This window comes from Coloeus monedula (assembly GCF_965178545.1).
Source record: "Coloeus monedula genome assembly, chromosome: 10".
NCBI classification, from domain to species: Eukaryota; Metazoa; Chordata; class Aves; order Passeriformes; family Corvidae; genus Coloeus; species Coloeus monedula.
The window spans coordinates 11,113,760-11,133,843 of record NC_138790.1 but is presented as its reverse complement, the minus strand read 5'-3'; the positions used below and the strand labels follow the sequence as shown (position 1 = coordinate 11,133,843).

At 37.8% G+C, this 20,084-nt stretch overlaps 1 protein-coding gene across 1 annotated transcript in view; it reads right to left on the bottom strand.

The window, feature by feature from the left end:
* Nucleotides 1-20,084, bottom strand: part of RASA2 (RAS p21 protein activator 2) — a 46,506-nt gene that overhangs the window by 13,718 nt on the left and 12,704 nt on the right. The window contains exons 4-10 of the mRNA XM_082288433.1: nt 19,894-19,988; nt 15,192-15,268; nt 7,915-7,998; nt 6,045-6,117; nt 4,695-4,771; nt 3,236-3,334; nt 973-1,129 (exon numbers count right to left, since the gene is read on the bottom strand). Of these exons, the coding sequence (XP_082144559.1) occupies nt 973-1,129; nt 3,236-3,334; nt 4,695-4,771; nt 6,045-6,117; nt 7,915-7,998; nt 15,192-15,268; nt 19,894-19,988 (662 nt within the window). The remainder of the gene's footprint in view (nt 1-972; nt 1,130-3,235; nt 3,335-4,694; nt 4,772-6,044; nt 6,118-7,914; nt 7,999-15,191; nt 15,269-19,893; nt 19,989-20,084) is intronic.

The window sequence follows — 20,084 nt, the reverse complement described above, 5'->3', positions numbered from 1 at the left end:
TCTATAATTACATTTAAGAATAGAATTCAGTAGCTACTCATCCTTCTCATTCTCTTTAAAGGGTTAAACTATGGCTTTGTTACAAACCCAAGTCAGAGGCAGGAAGCAACTGTTCTACTATAATGTCAAATATCTTTATAGGACTTTAATAATTATAATCAGAGGACATTAAAATTAAGTTCTCACCCTTCTAAAGTGTTTGTTGCCACTGTACAGTTGAGAATTCCAAGACAAAAACTAAATTATTTTAAGTAGGAAAGACAGCTGCTGACTGCTGCTACCTATATACTCAGCTATTCCTGAATTCCAGCGAAGCAGTATTTATTTGATTATAGGCCAGCAAAACTTTAGTCACATCTGCTTCCTCTATCTTTCTTCTCCTCTGTCAATACTTCACTAACATTGAATTGATGAAAAGCTGTAAAAGACCTAAGAATATAAAGCCTGGTTACTACAATTTGATTCCTGTCCCAATATCATGCAAAGCATCTACCACACTTCCCTCTTTATCACCACATCCACGTGAGAAATCCAGTCACGCTGATTAACATCCTGGAGAAGGCAGAAACAATTTGAAATCAGCTCTGAAGTAGATCTTTTTTGTTAATTATCTGCCCTTCAGTGCCAATAATGGATCAGTGTCCCTCGAAAACCTCTAAATCCAAGAAGCCAATAGAGGCCAATGGAGAAATACTATGTTGAAAAAAGCAACCAATGAAAAGAAAGTATATTATCTCCTCCAGGCACAGAGCACAGGTTATTTCACTGTCTCTACTGGTACTTCTAAAATAAGAAGAAAATCCTGGTACTTTGGAGCAGAAAAAAGCTGTAGTAGCTGTTCATCTGGGTGTGACAGAAGTAATTACCACAAAGAAACAAAACCAATTATCTCGGTATGAGTAATTCATATTGTCTCATGACTGCATAATTCATTTTTATTTTTCACTTTGATGAAATTTTCAACAAAAGTACCTGAACATCTGAAGATTTTAGCAGCAAGTTCCTTAGAGAAGCATAGTATTCAGATGGAAGTACACAATCTTCAGTGTAACAGATATTTAACCTAAGTGATCCTAAATCATCAGTTTTAGAAGACTTGTTTCCATTTTCTCTTGGCTGAAGTAAGTACCTGTAAGCAACAGGACAATTATAAAATATTAGATTCCTATTTCATTCATTTGACTAATTCCACAATAAAGCAAAGTATCACATGTAACTATTTCAGTATACATACATTATATCTGAAAACTGGCAAAAAATTGACAAAAAAAGCCCCCTTGAAATTCAAAAGTAGAAAAATGAGCAGCATTTAATGCATCTTTAACGCATAATGGAACTTAAATTTATTTTCTCGTATCTTTCCAAACAATGAAATAGGATATACTTTTTGTAGGTTAACAGGGAATAGCAGGAATAGTTTGAAATGACACTGGACCATCGTGTTTTACATCTAGGTTATATTTAGGGTGTTGGACACTGCAGGTGAAACAGGTAAAGAATTTAAATGGTCTTATCTGACACCAGAAAAAACACATAATATTAACAGGCTCCACTCTTGAGAAACAACATATAGGAAAAAAGTGGGGGTTTTTCTACTTTTAATACAAAATACATTGAACAATTCATTGGCTGTAGTTTCACTGCATTCCAACAGGAGGTGCAGCTCCACAAAGCTTTTAAGTTAACAGCTCTTAAGTAGTGCCACAGTAGTTTCAACACTGACCCCAACAAACTGAAACCCCATCTCCAAATATTCTTTTACAATCATGTATATTTGGACTTCTACAACCAGGAGATGGGACTTCTTTTTTTCATAACCAGTTGCAGTGCCCACGAAGGCATGCTAACATAAAGTAAAACTGATTTACCAGGAGAACCTTTCCTTAACAGCATGACTCTTGAGCTTATTTTCCAAATATTTAGTAGTAATGATAATTTCTCTGCTGTACTTCAGCTGCATTCAAAAACATATTATGAAAATTAGCAATACCATAAAAGATTTGTTATTTTTAATTACAGAACTTCTGTTTTTGATCAGCAGATCATACTTCGACATGAGGCTGTTCAATGCAAGGTATGCCTACAAAACATATTAGCAGACACACTCAAGACAACTAGATGTGAGTTAGGTCAATTCAAAAAGCTACACAAACACAGCACACTGGCAATGAGCCCATGCTGATATAATCTTTCTCTCAGCAGGTTGTTACCAGAGGCCTGTTTTTATGTTAATATGGTCATACATCTGTTGATCAGAGCACTGGCAGAACAAGCCTGTGTCTGCAATACACAGTGCAAGAAACAGAAACTCCAACACAAACACCTACAGGATCACATTCAATCACCAAGAGTCTGAGTTCAACTTTGATACATCCAAGACACTTAGAGCCTGAGGTGGGTACATGGAGCAGAGCCATAATGATTCCTGGCAAAGACCTGCGTAACATTTAGTTCCTATTTACCCACCTCCTTCCTATGTGTTTTCTGTGTGGATATATGAAAGGGCTTCTTCCGTGCTTTTTCCTGTACTGAAAGGTTCACTAAAAGCAGAATATTTTACACACTTGAAGGCACTCAAATCCCTGGTACTCATCCCTTCCTGCTGCTAAGCATTTGGGACAGTAAAGGAGCTAGAAGTGGGCTCCTGCTCCCAAAAGTATCAGAAGGGAGGGTGTTGAGATGTCCCACGCAGAAGTGTTTCTTTCCTGAACTCCCTTCATACCTCACCCTTCCAGCTCCTGTGCCTGCTCCTCTGAAATGATGTTGGATTGTTTCCAGAAGATACTTCTGGAGCCTCCCCAAGGAAGAAAAAAAAGCCATACTTAAATGATCAAATAAACTCTTCATCAGTAATTCTGGAAATCTGACTTAGGAATTTAATTACAAAGTGATGCAATTCTGAGAAGTCCCAGGTTTCCTGAAGACCACACAGAGATCACTGAAATCCAGCAACCTGACCAAAAGACAGTTACAGTCCATCTTCCCTTCCTTCACTCTCCACACTTCCCCCTCAAACACACTAACTATTCTGTGACTGTGGGCAGACAGGGGGAAGAGAAGAGGTGAATGTGCCCGCTGATAAGGTTAATTCATTGAGCAGGGCAACTCTAGAAACATGTTTTACCTAGATTAGAACACGAAGACATGGTTTAATGAATAGGTAGAATAAAACATCCTTTGCAAGGGAAAACATGCAAGACACAAGCAAATTCACTTCTGAACAACCATTTCTCACCATGCTTGAAAGGAATCATTTTTTAACACCTTCACCGGAACTTTAATTTCTCCTAGAAAGATGTCTTGTACCAGATTCCCATTATTCCATAGGTCAACCCTGAAAACAAGAACATTGCTTCATTTTCTTTTCTCGCACAGGGAAATAAGCAAGTTTACAATAACTGCCTTACAGCACTAATCCACATGCATGCAGGCAGCAAATGTTAGAAATCTCACTCCATTCTAAATAAATCAAGAAGAATCAAACAAGTGGCTTATTAACAGATAAAGAAACAAACAGTGAAAGTTAAGACTTGCAGACCTTGCATCAGGTAAATAAAAGTGGTACTAGCACAATGTATGGGTTCTGCACAGTCTCCACCCCCAAAACTGTGCACATTTCTTCTCAGTTAATTCAAGTGAGCTTTTTACCAATATACTTAAATATCTACCTAACTGCTAGAATCTGGCACACTGCAATGCCACACCAACACATGCGCTTGTTTCTCCAAGCAGCAGCTCGTACGCTTAAAACTTTAAATGGAATCAGGTTCCCAGACATGCACCCTGGGTTTGTTCTATTACTTCTTACCTCTCTGACATTTCTGACAGACAGCAGTTGTTAAGAACCAAAAAAAAACAAAAACAAAAGACAACTAGATTTGTTGGGGCATGACTATTTTTCTAAATATATTTGCATCTATAATGAAATACACAGTTCTAATTAATGAAGCTAATAGTTAAAAATGCACATACCAAGTTAGTTCTATAATAGCTATTAAGATTAACTGCTAAATTTTTCTTCTGATGCCTGTTAGGAAACAGGCTAGCCTTGAAGACTGTCTGTCATTCAGCAGATTTGGTGCATGTATGTGCAGGAGCACAATTAAGAAAAGAAACTGAGTACAGGGCTGTCTGCTGTTCTAACTACATAGCATAAATACAGACAGACCTGCTCTGAGGGTAAAGCAGCACAAAAGGGGAACAAGAGTATTTGCATTTACAAGGAAAGATGAAACATAAATGTTCCTCTAAAATGCAAGGGAAATTGTAAGAATCTCATAAAAGAGGCCTTTCCCTCTTTCTTTTATTAAACCAGCCAACTATATTTGAAACTAAAGACTAGGATCAGGAATGCTGGTATCTTTCAGTACAAGTCCTATTACCAATATTCTGCCCAAATTAATATAATCTGATATAAGGTACTCATACCTCTTTATTCACAGGCACAGGAAACAAGTTTAGGCTGCTAGATACATTCAACCACTATTTACCTCAAAACAAAAAAACTCATCTTCATTAAGAAATACAAGTTAAAAAAAGAGACATTTTCTATGTCAGAATCATCTTTTCTACAAGTCTGATCAGTAATTCTCTGGAGCTACACTAAGATAAAATAGGTATTTATTGTCTTGATGATAAAATAGTATGATTTATTAATGATTCTGTAAAGTCACTTTTTAAACCACATAACTTACCGGACTTCTAGTTTCTCAATATCTTCTTCTTCTACTTGAAACTGGGACTTTTTGGTGTAACTGCTGGACCTGGTTACCTGCAAGCAAATTTCTCCTATTAACACACTTTTTGTATTATGTATATCAAAAAATCAAAGAAAACCCTCCCTCCCTGCTTCTAGCATAGGTAAATAGTTGCTGTTCCTTCTACAAAGGAAAAGGGTCAGTTGACCAAACAATCTGCCTTTTGCCAGAAAAGCAGGTGAAAAATGGGTCAGGAAGGGTTCACGGTGACACCTACTGAGGGCTAGCTGGTATCTGAGGGAATTACAGTATAGCTCTATCAGAAAAAAAAAAAAGTAATATGACAGGACACTGGCAAAAATTTATTTTTGTTTTAGCATGAGCCTCATGAAAGCATTGAAGTTAGTTCTGAAATGTTTGAAGAAACAACAAATAAGAAGCCCACTCTTTTTGCCCTAGTTACAATACAATTGTAACCTCTCATCTACACTTTCCTCATTTCTTGACTGACCGCATTCTCAACTTAACTCCAATAAATCTTAAGTCATAAAGTGGTTTGGATCACATTTTTATCCTAATATCTGACATCCTAGGAAATCACACTCAGTATCTTGAGCAGGTCACTCAGTATCTTCAGACACACGCCATCCACTGAAACTGTGCATAGGTATGAAACAATTTCTCACTAAAGTCCCACAGCAGGACCAGGATTTATAAAAACACAGTAAATTATAATACACTTGAGGCACATGCAATAGTAGTACTCCTTCAAATTCTCAGTATAGCATGCTGTAAATGCAAATCTGATTTCATTACTGACACAAATCAGATGAAAATTTAAACTCATGATTTGTTTATTGTCAGATTAACTCATGCAGAATTGAAATCAACTCCTAAATAACAACAAAGTTAACTTTTTTTTAAAAAATAAAATGAACTTTTTTGGGTATAATAACTACATTACTTTATTAAATAAATAAGTTGTTTGGGTTTTTTAGGTCAGTCTTCTTGAAAATATTTTAATAGAAATCCACGGGTTAGGTTGAAGTTATCTCAGAACTCCTGATGACAACAGACGATTATATAAAGTGATTCAGGACAGGGAATTACCTTCATATATGTGCTTGTGAGGAAGTAATTTTTCACACAGCAATTAAAGGGGGATGCTATTGTCTGGCAGACAGAAATTTAAGTATGCCATTCACTAACATTTGAGAGGCCAGTTAAAGCTCCTCAATTTGCTTGAAGAGAGCTTTCTGCATTAGGTACTGCTATGCACCTTGCTTAAAAGTATCTGAAGGGTTGCATACAATAGATAAACAGGCAGAATAACACACAAAAAGTTACCTCAAAATAAAATGTTTCGTTAAACTGCGGATTGCTTGTTTTCTTCTTTACTTTGGTCTTCTTTTGGTCATTCCTGTTCCAATGTGGTAAAATTTTTACCATAGACAACTTAAACATACAATTATAAAGACATTCTATAGTCAAGAAGGACCCATGCATTTAACTTAAAACATTTTTTGTTATTTTAGAATTCACTTTGATCAATGAGGAAAAATCTTCAAATCAGTTCATCTTCACAACACAGTTTGAAGAGCTAAAATTTTAAATGGTGTATCTAGTTAACTGGGCATCTATTCAGCTCAAAGTTTGTATTTAATTTCACAAACAAGTAAAACTTACACATATCAATTAAAATACATCAACAGTTTCTAATGCATTTAAAACTGAAATTTCTTTACCACTGCCTGCAGATAATGAGCACACTTTTCCTTGTCTTATTCAACTGCAATTTCTGTTTTTCCCCACCCTCTTCTGTTGGGGAAATACCCACTATTTCTTTACAAACAGAGGCTTCCACCCAAGACACTGAAGGTTTTCTTTGAAAGCAACTGCTGCTAGTGTTAGATATGAAGCAGCAAAGGGTCAAGCAAAACAACTGTCTCCATTTCCTTGTGGATTTTTTTTATTTTTATTTTACAAATCTTATAAAGGAATAGAGTTTTATTTATTTATTTAGCAAAGGGCTGTGGTAGCATAGAATAGCTTTCCAAAAGAAAGAAATATAGAATGTGTGGGAAAAACAGACAAGGGAGAAGAAAAATTGCCCAAAGTATCAACTACCTATTTTCAGGCAGTGGCCATATAAATATTCCAGTCATGGTACATGAGTCACACATGCATAAGATTGGAAAATCTTAACCAGGAATTCCTGTCAGATTTGCACATATATTCCCATACTAACAGGGTAAATATTCTGTGGGACCAACATTCTCCCACTTACATCCATATCACAGGACTCAAACAGAAAATGTAAGTCAATTTACCTTCTTTGCCATTTGGCCCCATGATTCCTAAGTATAATGGGTGAGCATCCCTAGTCCTCTTAGAAAAAACCCAAGCAAACAAACAAAACAAACAAAAAAAACCCCACAAGCCGAACCTAAATATGTGATCATTTATTACAAAGGAGGGAAAAAATGCCCCATGGAAAGCTTACTCGGGGACAATCCTTCCAAAGTCTTTAAGCCAAGCAAGACGTCCTGATACTATGCTCTCACAAAGACAATTCCTCAGCACTGGAGAAAGGAGAGGGTCTGATGTGGCAAAAAAGAAGCAACTGAAACTTATCCTCCTTACTGGGCAGGGACTTGCACACAGTGAATGTGTGGGATGCAGGATTTTTCTTAAATGAAAAAACCCAACAGTTATTGAGGATTACTGATCAAAAACAGGGAGACATTTGAGCTGTGGGGATTCTGAACACAGCATCGTGAAGGTGTTCCAGAACCTCGACTCTCTCGTCTCCTCCCAGTTATTACACATTTGCTGCAAAGAAACCCACACATTAAGAAAAACAGAGAAGAGAGGAAGGTGAGTGAGCAATTGACTGTATCATGGCATACAAGAATTTCACATAGATTAACAGGAAGCACAGGGCAGAAATCAAGAGTCCAGTACAAAACACAGGAAAGAACTGAGTCACAAGTGGTTCTTGACAAGTGCAGGCAATTCAGACAGACCAAACACCATCCCAGTCTTGAGAGTATGGCAGGGCAGGGGAGAGAACAGTATCCATGGAGATGTGATGTACGCATGAAAGCACTGGAAGATTTTCCTGCGTTTTAAAGATTTTGCTTAAAACCTGTGACTTTCTTTTCCAATTCAACATCACAGCACTTTTAGATTTATTCATTTTATACTAAAATGTTACCTGGAAGGCCCCACAAGAGATACTGTTGCATAAGGATCACAATTCTGTCCGTTTATAAGAGGCAACCCATGACACTCCTTTATGCTACAGGGAAAAGGCAAACAATAGATCAGTGAAGCAAATATTTGGCTTAAAAAAATAAAACCTAAGCAATGCTTTCTTTTTGAGAACTTTTTTTTTTTTGATATTCTGCTGTATTACACAAAGATAGATGGTAATACAAAATAATACTCAAGTGTACAGTAAGACTTAGGGGGCTCTGTGAGAATGAAACTCTTGGAATTGCTTTGATAAAGACATTCCAGTATCACACATGAAAGACAAAATCATAAGTAAAATGAACTACTATGTTAGGAGAAACTGGAGATTTCTTTAACTTTTAAATTTGATTTCTCAAGGCCTACAAAAAGTTATCTGGCCACATCCAATGGCAGCAGCTGCATCTGGAAGGCATTAAAATGGATTGAAATATTTAATTTTGGATAAGCTACATTCTGAGTTATGCTAAGAAATGCAAAGTTAAATCCTGAAATTATATTTAAAATTAAGCATCCAAAACCATGACAGTGTATAGTTCTAGCTCTACCTTTGAAATAGTGCTTAAGGTTTATTTCCAAACTCTTTTCACAACAGCCCATGTTCAGGGTTAAATGGCCCTTTTAGAAATACTGTTTTCTTCCGTAATTCATACAGTAAGTGGTAAGGTGATGTTTAACAGGTACACAGGCACACTGTTCACCAGTCCTGATGCAAAAGGGACAGGATGGTTGGCAATTAATGCTTGTGGAGACAGAGAAGCCTTTTCTGGACCCTTTCTGAAGTCTTGCAATCTTTGAATCACCACAGCAGCAGCACAGAGCTGGGTCAGCAAGCTGCCTAACCTTTAGATGCTGCCCACATATGAGCATTAACAAAAAGCAGCTGGAACAGCAAAAGTAAAGCAGCAGAGTTTGTAAATTCATAGCAGAAACCAGACTTTCTAGCAAAATGATGCTCTAGTGTAACCATGCACACTGTAATTTAAGTCCAGAAATATTCAGCAAATTACAAAATTTCATAAACAAAACACAAATAAGATCTGAATGTTATATTCCCATTTTCTTTAAAATAATTTATTTTTTTAGCTGTATTGCAGGAATTTAACTAAATTAATGCAAGAAAGTTTCAGTTGTCATATTTGCTAGTTTGAATAAAATCCAAAACCTAGGCAACTTATGGAGAAAATAGACTTCTGTAAATTCATATGAACAATTAAGTAAATGTTCTAATATCATAATGTGGAATAATAAGTTGTGAAGATCAAATTGAAGTTATGTAGCTGCACACATTTTTAAATAAATGCTTTATGTACTGTTACACAGAAAAATGGTGTTAAAAGAATAACAGGAGCTGCAAATTCAAATGCAAGTGTGGAAACAAGACACTAACACTCCTGTGCTGCCTCAAAACTCCACCCTCTTTGGAGTATGCACAATTATAAACCAGATGGTATTTTCCCCCCCAAAAGTCCCTTTGTCTTAGCCAGTTCAGGGAACATTTAGTGCTGAACCACTGCACAATCATTTGTTATTTTTCTTCCAGTTATCAAGCACGTGGCTTTCAGCATTTCAATAATTTTTGAATCACAATGAGCCCTACAGTGATTTCAAACCCGCCATTTAAATGGGTTCTTGAAACATCTAGTTGTTTCATAAGCATTAATTGATTCCTCCTCCAACACACACGTGGCACTGAAGAGTGGCAACAAAAATAAACTGTCTAGACTTTTCAGTCATTTGGGGTCTCTGATCTGAGGCAGGACTTGATTTTTTCAGACTGATGGGCATCCTGTAGCACAAAACACTCTCTGCAGCTCCTCGGGCTTTGCAGTTTCAGGTGTGAGTGCTGAGTGTACCTATAAACCAGCTGCAACTTGAATCTCATAGGTACTTCATAGCAGATGGATCAGTCAACCTTATCTAAAGAGAATTCAACTGTTTTAACAAGAACACCACCATTTCTCTTCTTACAGTCTTTGACATGTTCACCAAGCTCCTGGATTTCTGAAGCAAACAGGTATGAGTCTGTGGGACTTTTAGTAATACAAACAGCTTGTTCTGTTCTCTTGACCACAACACACACAAACTAAAGAAAGGCTTGTTTGTGATTTCCCGTGAGTTGAAAAACATTTTACTGACAACTTCACAGCCTTGCAGCAGAACTAGGATCTCTGGATTCATCATATGGATATGTCACTTCAAGTTGATTTCATGCTCCAGCTGGTCTCCCTGTGGAGACAGCTCTAGCATTCCCTTTTTACCTCCTGCCCAAGTCCCAGTTCTGCTGCCAGCAAGTATGGTCTGCCTAGCTTTAGACAGCCTGCCCTGGTCCAACACCACCCCTAACCATCAGCTCCTAATACCTCAAAATCTTTCTCTTCCACACCTATGACGCACAAAAATTTGTTCCAAATTTACCTCACCTCCTCCCCTTCCATCTCTCACTCCAAGCTTGCCAGTCATATCCATCCCTTCAGTCTGCAGGGCCTGGAATCTGCGTTAGACACAGTATGTGACAGCACAGCCAAGTCAGCTAACTGCTGCTTCTGTTTACCACCCTCACAGGAAGCTTTTAGGTTTCAAGACAGTTGTCAGTTCGGCAAACTGAATTACCCTCATCAGGCAGGAGCCCTCCCAAGCTCCAAAGGCAAGCAGCCATTAGGGATAGGAAGCCATTAAATTGACTCAGCACTACCGGGCCAGACTGTTCCTCCCCAGGGACTGAGCACACCACACTGAATCATTACCGATACTTTTAAGCTACTAAACAAACGGCCTCCAGTAAACATGTTTAAAAATTCTGAGGATGTCTGAAGTGGCTAAACTATAGTAGACTTAATAGAAATGGAAAAGTTGGAATGGAAATGAATGGAATGGAAAAAACCTCACTAAGTTTGCCAGTCAGCAAATTGCACGGTAATACTGCCTTTTCCTCGAAGAATCAGGCAAAGTGCTAGAACTCCAGTCTCCTTTAAACAGGAAAACAACAACCAAGAAATCCCATCAAAACCACCACCAACAAAATGCCAAACATTCTGACCAATCAAAAAAGAAAATAACACTATATATAAACTCCTATTCTGACAACCATAATAAATACATTTCTAACATACAGTAAAAATATTTCAGCTTTGACAAATAATTTCATCTACCTAGCTAGCCAGTTGTCATTCAAAAGGCATAAATGCATAGAGTTTAAAGAAGTAGACAGGAACTTAAAAGCCTTTTATTTTATGTTTTAGACTACTATACCCTTATGTAAAGTCTACGCAACAGACAACAGAAGAACTTTGGTTCTTTTCTCCAACTACTGCTCTGTTCCAGTAGAGTCTTAGATATGATTCAGTTTACATTAATTCTCATCTCAGTAGTTTGTTGTGCAAGAGGAGTTTCATACAGGAAATGAGAGCCTTTCAGATACAAATGGCATATATTCATCTTGTAAGATGAAAATACGTCCTTAAAAAGACCCAGCCCACATTAAACCCCCTAATGACTGAGTGACTCTACCTCCACCATTCAAATCAACTGAAGTTCTCCAAGGACAGACACTCCCTAACTGCAGCCATTAGGATCTGTATGGGCACTTCATAAAAATTTGCTATGCTCCCTAGAACAACTTCATGCAAGCAGATGAGGTATAAACAGGACAGTAACAAACTGACAGGTCAATTTAAGAGCACATGATGTATAATTTATTTAGAAAAGCGGTTGCAATGAAGTCAAAACCTGGCTGTAATAAACCACTTCTGGGCTTTGAAGTATTCACACTGTAAATACACAAAACCTTCTTTCAGAGCTGAAGGGCTGTTAATCCCAGAGAAGGCAGGTGCTACCACCTAACTGCCTAATTTGGCAAGAAACTGTTCAAGTATCATCTATTTCAGAAGCAGCAAATATGCAAACAATGGTCATGCAAACTTGTTCTTAGGGACTCCCAGCAAGAGCTGCAAGCACATATTTGTGAAGCGTGCTACCATACATGCCATTGTGGTTTCAAAAAAAGAGCCCACACTGAGTCAGCAAGTAAACTCTTGCACTATCCTTTTCCCCTTCTCATTCACACCTTAGAAAAGGAAACAATTAGTATCAGAGACAAAACAAAGTTTTAATTCACAAACAGTCTGTGACCGTATCTGCATGAAACTTAACAGGAAGTCTGCAATTAAGACAAAAATTTTGTGTAAAATCAGGGCTTAGCTTGCTCTACATGAGCTCTAAGACAGTCCTTCACCAAAGGAAGATTAACTATGCTATATGTCAAAGAAGTGATTGGAATTGAGTTTTTAAATCAATCTTCATCATAAAACTCATCTAGAAGACAAGCAGAGAAAGCTTCTACAACCATGTTTACAGACCCAAAACAACAGGAATCCATTTCCTAGCCAGTCATCGTTTTGGTTCAGCCACAAGGTAACAGGGGACTCCAGATAATGCTCAAAATCACAGCCTTTGAACTACTTGCTATCACGTGTGCACTAAACACCATGTGTAATCTTGTGTAATGAAAGTTGAAGCTAGTATTTTTCATCTTTGTAGAACTTCTGGACTCTCAAGAATACACAGTAGAAATCCATTAGCAACTTAACTATGCACAGAAGGCAGCAGAAGTATCTAGAATTCTCTAATCCTACAAAATGTAACTGGTGGCTATAGCAGCCAGGTTGGGGTCCGTGGCCCAGACCCAGGAAGCCGTGACCGACCCAGAGAGAGCGTCCCGCAAGGGACAGTCTTCCAGAGGTCTGCGGTGATCCCTCAGCGGCCGGGGTGCCTTCGCAGGGGGGGCCTGTCTCAGCAGGCTGCCAGCTCTCTAGGGATTTCAGCAAGAGTGACTTCAGCCCTTGTTCTGTGGGGCAAACCCCAGGCTGGACTAGGAGGAGAGAGACAAGAGGCTCGTTTAGCAGTTCTGCATGAGGCAGCTTTATTACTCTGCACCCCTGCGAAGGGTAGGCTAGGGACAAGTTCTCCAAACTCAAAGGGGGAGAAGGGTAGATCTTACAGGGATACAAGGGTGGGTGTGAGAGGGTAGAAGGCAATGGGTTACAAGGAATCTACATAGGGTCTCCCAGAGGATCATGGTTCTTGCTTTCTCTCACCCTCACCGAACAGTGCTGCCTTTTCCAAGGGGATTCTGCTGGGAGGTTATGCCATTGCTTTATCTCAGCAGGCCTCCTTCCAGGGCAGGGGCTGGGCACACCCCACAGGTGAAGGTTTAAAAACATCTCACTCTCATTACATGGAGACAAAATTAACCTGAATATGAAGTAAAATGTTGCTCCTGAAAGGCAAGTATCATAGCCTGTATTTCAAAAATTTTTTTTCAGTGATTTTTTTTCCTGTGGCCAGTATTTTCCAGTTTAGAACAGATGAAGAGTCAGAGACAGAAACATTTCTGCCCACTTCTTGACTCTCTTTTACTCTATCACAGTTCTGCTCCTTTCTATCTTTCAGCTTTGTTAAAGGAGTCAATAATTCGATGTCTTCTTGAGGCCTGGTGACTAGTGAAACATAGCAGCAAGTGCATCACTTACTAATTATCATGGGAAATTTACAAAACCAGCAGAGTTTTGAAGAGTTTAAATTTTATCTTTAATACTTCCACATGTATTTTTTGTAAGTTCCTCACGCTTTAAGATCAAATGCATCTCAAAAATGCCCTCTCATCCATTTCTATAATACCACATTCAGTGGTATTACAGATTCTTATTTCTCAAACTCTCACATGTACATCCAAAATGTATTTATGTACAATATATTACTAATGCAGTAAATTATTTCAAGGGTAGCAGGCCGTGTGGTAAAATCCTACTAAACATTTTTAGTTTAAGGAACTCAGTGAATTTCATAACCTCAGACAAAAGCACTGATGTAATACTGCAGCGTCTAACGCACAGTCCTCTCCCACATGTCAGTGAGTGGGTGAGTGCAGCAACCAAAAGAGAACCCTGGCTTCCTTTTGATCAATTATCTCCGTCATAAAGAGATCCTAAGAGAGGGCACAGTGAGTAAACCACTTCCCACTCAAAACTGCAATTTGCAACAGTAACTTTCTAATGCAACTTTTCTTCATCCTATGAAAAATCCAGGCAAGTTTTTAAAGTAAAAAACCCCACAACACTACTTAAAGTGCAGGAACATAAAAAAACCCCAAACATTCTGAAAATGAAGAAGGTTGGGACTAAAACACAAAGTCAAAAAGCTCCAGCCAGCTTTTGGTGGTGAATAGCCTGTGGGGAAAAAGCTGTTCTACTTCTGCTTTGTGCTGCAAGTGGGATACAAAAATAAGAGCAGTAGGACTCCCAATGAACCATGCTGCTACCCTACTATAAAAGCAGATGCATTTCGAATTATCTTTAAGTAATAAAGATAACTCTATGTCCAGCAAGTTTTCATTTTACCTGAATTATGAGCCGAAGTCATTAAAGCATAACCAGTTTCACTAGCTTAGTTCTACCACAGAATAGCTTCCCCTTCATACCAAGTTAGAGAACAGCAAACAGACCACTTTGCTGGGTCCTGCTCCAACTCAACTATTCATCTGGACTTAGATAGTTGACTAAGACAAAAAAAAATCATCTTAATTTCATAATGAAAATTACATTAGCAAATGTACAAAAAATGTACTGTCTCTATGATGCTCTTTGACATGCTGTAGCATTTTTACATTTCAGAGCCAAAATTAAGTTTGGTAGCGAAACTCCTTATTAAGTTGTTGCTTAGAAGTTTTACTGAAATGTGGCAAACATGCTAGTCCAGAACCACAACTCCTGTACTTTGTTTTTCTGTAAGCATTTCTTATCATGGTTTGCCACAAGAAACTAATTCTGAAGCAAAACTAGCAATGAATTTTCCCATACCAACTCAAAAAAACCCCACCTGCAGCAGTAATTCTGTCAGTAACAGCTGTACTGTAAGTTCTGGTTGTCAGCTGCACTGCTGCACTGCACATTCCTAGCTTTCTCACCAGACCCAATTCAACTGGAATTACAAGACACTAATCCTAACAGTCCCAATAAAAGTGAGTGCTTTGGCAGCAGAGATGAGCAGCTGTGAAGAATTTCTGCAGGAGTTCCCCCTAGGCATATACTCATTTCCTCATAAGGCAGATTCCAAGGAAGGTCATATAAAAAGAAAAATGCTATTGGTACCAAGACATGCAGACATCCAGTATCAGGAAAGACAAGTCACATAACGTTCTAACAAACAACCAAATATTAAAGGATTAATGGATTTCCTTACTGTACTACTAGCTGCTGGCACACAGATCCATTGTCTGTTATCAGTTCATTCAGTTTTAATTCAAGGTGAACTTTTCCCTGAAAAAAAACCAGGAGAGAAACACAAACAGTTTTAAAAGTATTTATTTTAAAAGTAGGAATTAGAACAGTAATGTAGTTTACAGTCAAAAGATTTAAGGTAATTCCAATATAACCACTTGAAGAAAATACCCATCTAGAGCACATATCCTTCAAGTAGAGTATGATGGATGTATGTGAACTTTGAGACTTTCCTATAGAGAAGCACTATCTCCATCTGCAGACAGCACAAGAACTGGTCAAGCCTCTACAGATTTAAAATCCACAAGTATTTCTTCCAGTATGAGCAACTATCAAGAGCAAGAGTCTCAGCTATTTTGTCCTAAGCATGGGATGAACCCTTGCACAGACATGAATTTCTGAACACTTCAGGGGAAAGTTCTAAAATGACCTTGGACTCTGTAGGCAGGTAGAAAAGTAGAATAGTATGCAGAAGCCATGACCAGCAGACCAGCAGCATTTAATATCCACTGTGAAATCCTGTCCATCACACCAGACTGAAGATCACTGTGCATCCCAGGGCAGTTTTCAACTATCTCATGAAGACTGCTGATGTATGCAAGAACAGTAAACAGAACCAAAAGAGAGGAAAAGGTGGCAATAATTGCTAAACCCAGCTTCCTCCTTTTCTTTTTCTGATATGGCAGGAAGTATTTAAAGAAAAGAATCCATAAATTATGGCACAGCATGGATTAACCTCAGAACTCAGCAAGGGCCAAGCTACTGTACCCTCTCAATAGAAGGCTCCAAAAACGTCAAAACCATGATATGCAACTTTCCTGGGAAGACCAAAATGTAGTACCTTAACCTTGCTCCAAACAGCTACCGCCTGAACAACACCTGCTACTCCTTTCAGTGCCTGGCTGTTTGTGTTGACTTTCACATCTAAGATAATCAGACACAGAGTCTTTCCTCTAACAATGTTCTCTTTGGTATTCCCAGACTTTGCCTATTTGCTAAATGGAACAGATGATACTGGTCTGTCCACAACCAACATTCTCAGGGAAGGGCTCTGGAAGGTGATTTTCAAGAGTGGCAAAGTCATAAAAGTAATTTACTTCCATCTTAGTGGAAAGGCAAAGCAAATCATAATGTGATCTACAGCTTTGCCTTTCCACTAAGATGGAAGTAAAACCCTTAGCTGACCTTGCACACATTTCTGTAGCAGTTATGTTTTGACATAAAACTGCAATGTTTTTATTGTAAATCCCCTGAGGCAAAGGCTGCGTTTCCCTCTCTGTGCATCACAGGGGAGGAGAAATGAAGCTTCTTTTACAAGGCAGTTCCAAACATAACTGTTTTGGGATGCCTGCCAAATGTTTTGCAAACTGTTACTACAGGGACAGGAACACAGGTACATTAAGAAAGTATTTGTCAAGCAGAGAAACTCCACTACAAAAAGAGATTTACAGGATAAAAACAGGATACTGAGAAGCATGCAAACAACCTTACAAGGCAAAGTTTTTGAATGACAAATGAGAAGACAAACATTTTTAGTATTTATTATAATAGCTGACTTCACTTGTTTTAGAAAACAGATGCTGTGAATGGCCTAAATATCTTCTTTTTGCTTTTAAAAGCAAAACCCACAAATTGTGTTTTACACTGAACAGTAGGAGTAAAATAGCACATTACTGCTCCTGAGAACTATCTGTGGATGTAGTTTGCTCCCAGCTCAGTACTATGATGACCACAGTAACATGGCTCTAAGTAAATACTTCCCCAACATGCATGGAGAGTTTTAGTACATTTTTGTCATTTTGTTTGTTGAGAGCAGCGCGATGGTTTCCTGAAGTGGCTGATCTGCAGATCTATATCAGAACTTCTGACATAATATACAACTGGATTTTAAATGTGGCTGTGCAGATGGCTTTTACATCGAAACACAGAAATCAGCCATTCTTATACAGTAAATTAAAAACAAACAGTGAGTTCATATTAATGCACTCTGCATCTGTAGATCTCAGGGTTGCTCAAAGGCAGGTAGGTACCATTTTAACTTTACAAATGGGTTAACAGTCAATTTTCAGGTACTTAATATAGCAAGATAGTTTTATTGACACAGATCCTATCAATTTTAAGAAAAAGAACACTGAATGTTAAATTTACCTTCAAAGACCTTAACAGTGTGTAGAATATTTTGATCTTACCAATGTGTTTTTCAAGTGCAGATCTCTATAAAAACTATACCTATGTATAAATATAGGTATAAAGCCATGTATGTAAAAATCTCTATAAAAGTTTCTTGCCATGAATAATGAAGCTCAAAGGTATGTTTAATCAAATGAGCAATTTCAAACCAGATTAATGAAGATTTTATAAATAAAAAAGGGGGCAAGCAATCCTAACAATTTTACCAGCATGCTGACACTATGTGCATTTTCAGAAAACAAGAATTTTTTTAAAAAGCTAATATATATAAACAAGTTTGTGCCAACTGCAGTTAAATGTGGCCTGTTTCACCCAACTTCTGGTTTATTTACTTAGTAGTCCCACGTTTGTATTTATTTTTCAAGACTAGTGGAGAAAGGAAAAAGTTTCAAGAAAACGAGAATAATATGGACTCATAATACTGCAAACAGCAGCAAAAGAACAAAAAAAAACAAGCTAAGATCAAAACACAGAGCAGAGCAGATGCTTTCTAAAAACCTCCACCACTAAAATCCCTGGTATACAGGCTGCTAATTCTACCAAAGTTAACCTATAAAGAATAGATGACTGGTACATAAAAAGTACAGTTTTCTTGAAATAAATGCAAACTTATGGAAAAGCCCAAAAATAAATCCCAACCAAGCAACTGCAAAGTGTCCTGCACATATGAATGGAACACAAAACATTTCTACGCTATCCTATTGCCTTGCACACATCATAAATTCTGAAAAATAATCACATGGAGGGAACCAGAGGAACAAAAAATCAACTACATATACAGTGCCATGAGGAGAAGAAAACAACTTTTTTTCCCCTTCCAAACTGTGATTTAGCTTTATAAACATTTCATGCACTTTTTCTGCACATGCTCAATGTAAAAGTCTACTTGCTTTCAGCCATGTCCAACCAACAATCTTGGACATCTCTGAGGACATTTCAGTGCTGTACGGCACATCCAAGCCAACAAGATTTCAGGCAAATGTGGCAGATGGGAACTGGTCTCAGCTCTGCTCTTAAGACTTCTATGGAAAAATAAAGCAGGACAGGAGAAACCTACCCAAATGCCCTGACTCAAGAAAAGATAAATATGAGGAGCACACACCTGAGCAGAAAAGGTCATCTCTTAATGGAAGTGTCATGGAGGACAGTGCTTTGCACATGTCCCAGTCAAAGTAAAGTATCAGTAAGAGCTTACATTCTGCTGTGAGTCACAAAGCCATGGGAAACTATAAACTTTTAATTTCCAGTATGTAAGAAACCACTACATTCTATTAATGGAATATTCTAATTGAATTTTCAAATACTCATGTCGTGTTATGACAAAAAGTAATACTTTCTTCAATGTATTCTTCAATACATTTTTATGACAGAAAAAACATAGCAAGCATGACAATGTTTAAGTCAAAGTGGAAACTGCCTTTCAGTTCATATCTAAAAAGTACTTTGTAGTTTCAGAGTGATTACATGAAAGAATTCAAAGAAGACAATTTGCAGCTAGACTTGATGATCTCTAGGTCCCTTCCAAATGAACCATTCTATTCCAGACTATCATAACTGAGAAGGACTGATTTTCAACAGGGAAAAGGAAGTGGTATTCAGACATTTTGAAAATCTGTCTTCATGTAAAGCAACCACATGCCCTCCTACACCCAGAAGGCTAAACTTATGGCTCATAAATGAATAATCTGTGAAAATAATGAGAATTCTGTGCACATTCACTTCTTGTAAAAGCAGCCAGGATTCCCCCTACCCAAAGGGACTTTCAGGTTACTAAAACAATACGAACACTGTCAAGTCTAAGACTTTTGCCCTCAGGCAAATCTGGAAAAAACCCTATTAAACTCGAATAGTTTATCACAACAACAAGGCTAAGAGATTCTCAAGAATTCTGTTTTGTTCTTGATACCAAAAAGAGAATCTCTACAACTTCTAGAGCCATCTCATTTTTACCTATTCCTAGAAAAATCCTGTTTGAAGAACTGGAACCACGGGCTGAAATAAAACTGTGAAGTCCAAGTTGTTTGATACTGAATGCAGAAAGTGTTTCAAGATAAGATAAATTAACACAGCAGAAGTATCTCCAAGTTTTGGAGACTAACTATTTCACATAATCAGCCATTGTTTCAGTTAACACCAAAAATTACTAAAAAAAAATTATTCAGGAGTTTTAGGATCCATTCATGTGCCTCAAGAATATGGCTCCTCTTACAAGCATTTCAGACACCAAAATACTGCTAAGACATTTCCCAAACCGTTGTTTCATATCTTCTGCCAGTTTTAAGTACCATAAGGAATAATACAGTCATCTTAGGAGTAGAGTCTGCATTATTCTCTAACCAAACTGAAGACACAACTGGCTCCCAAGAAATACAGATGCTAAGCCCTATCTTGTACAGCTCAATGTAAACTTCTACCATCGCATGTCCTTATCTGTATTTAACTTTCGAAATGTAAACGTGCAATTTAATAGTTACCTGGACCTCTGAATTAGAATCAACAGGTTGAAGCATAAACCAGTTCTCTTTTCCTGTGTAGTTGCATAAATCTTCTTTTTTGATTGACACTTTTCCTGAGGGAGGGTGGCAGGGGGAGAGAAGCATAAATATCACCTTCATCTGAATAGAACAAGTATTTAAATATGTTTGAAATTTGATTTTTTTTTAAC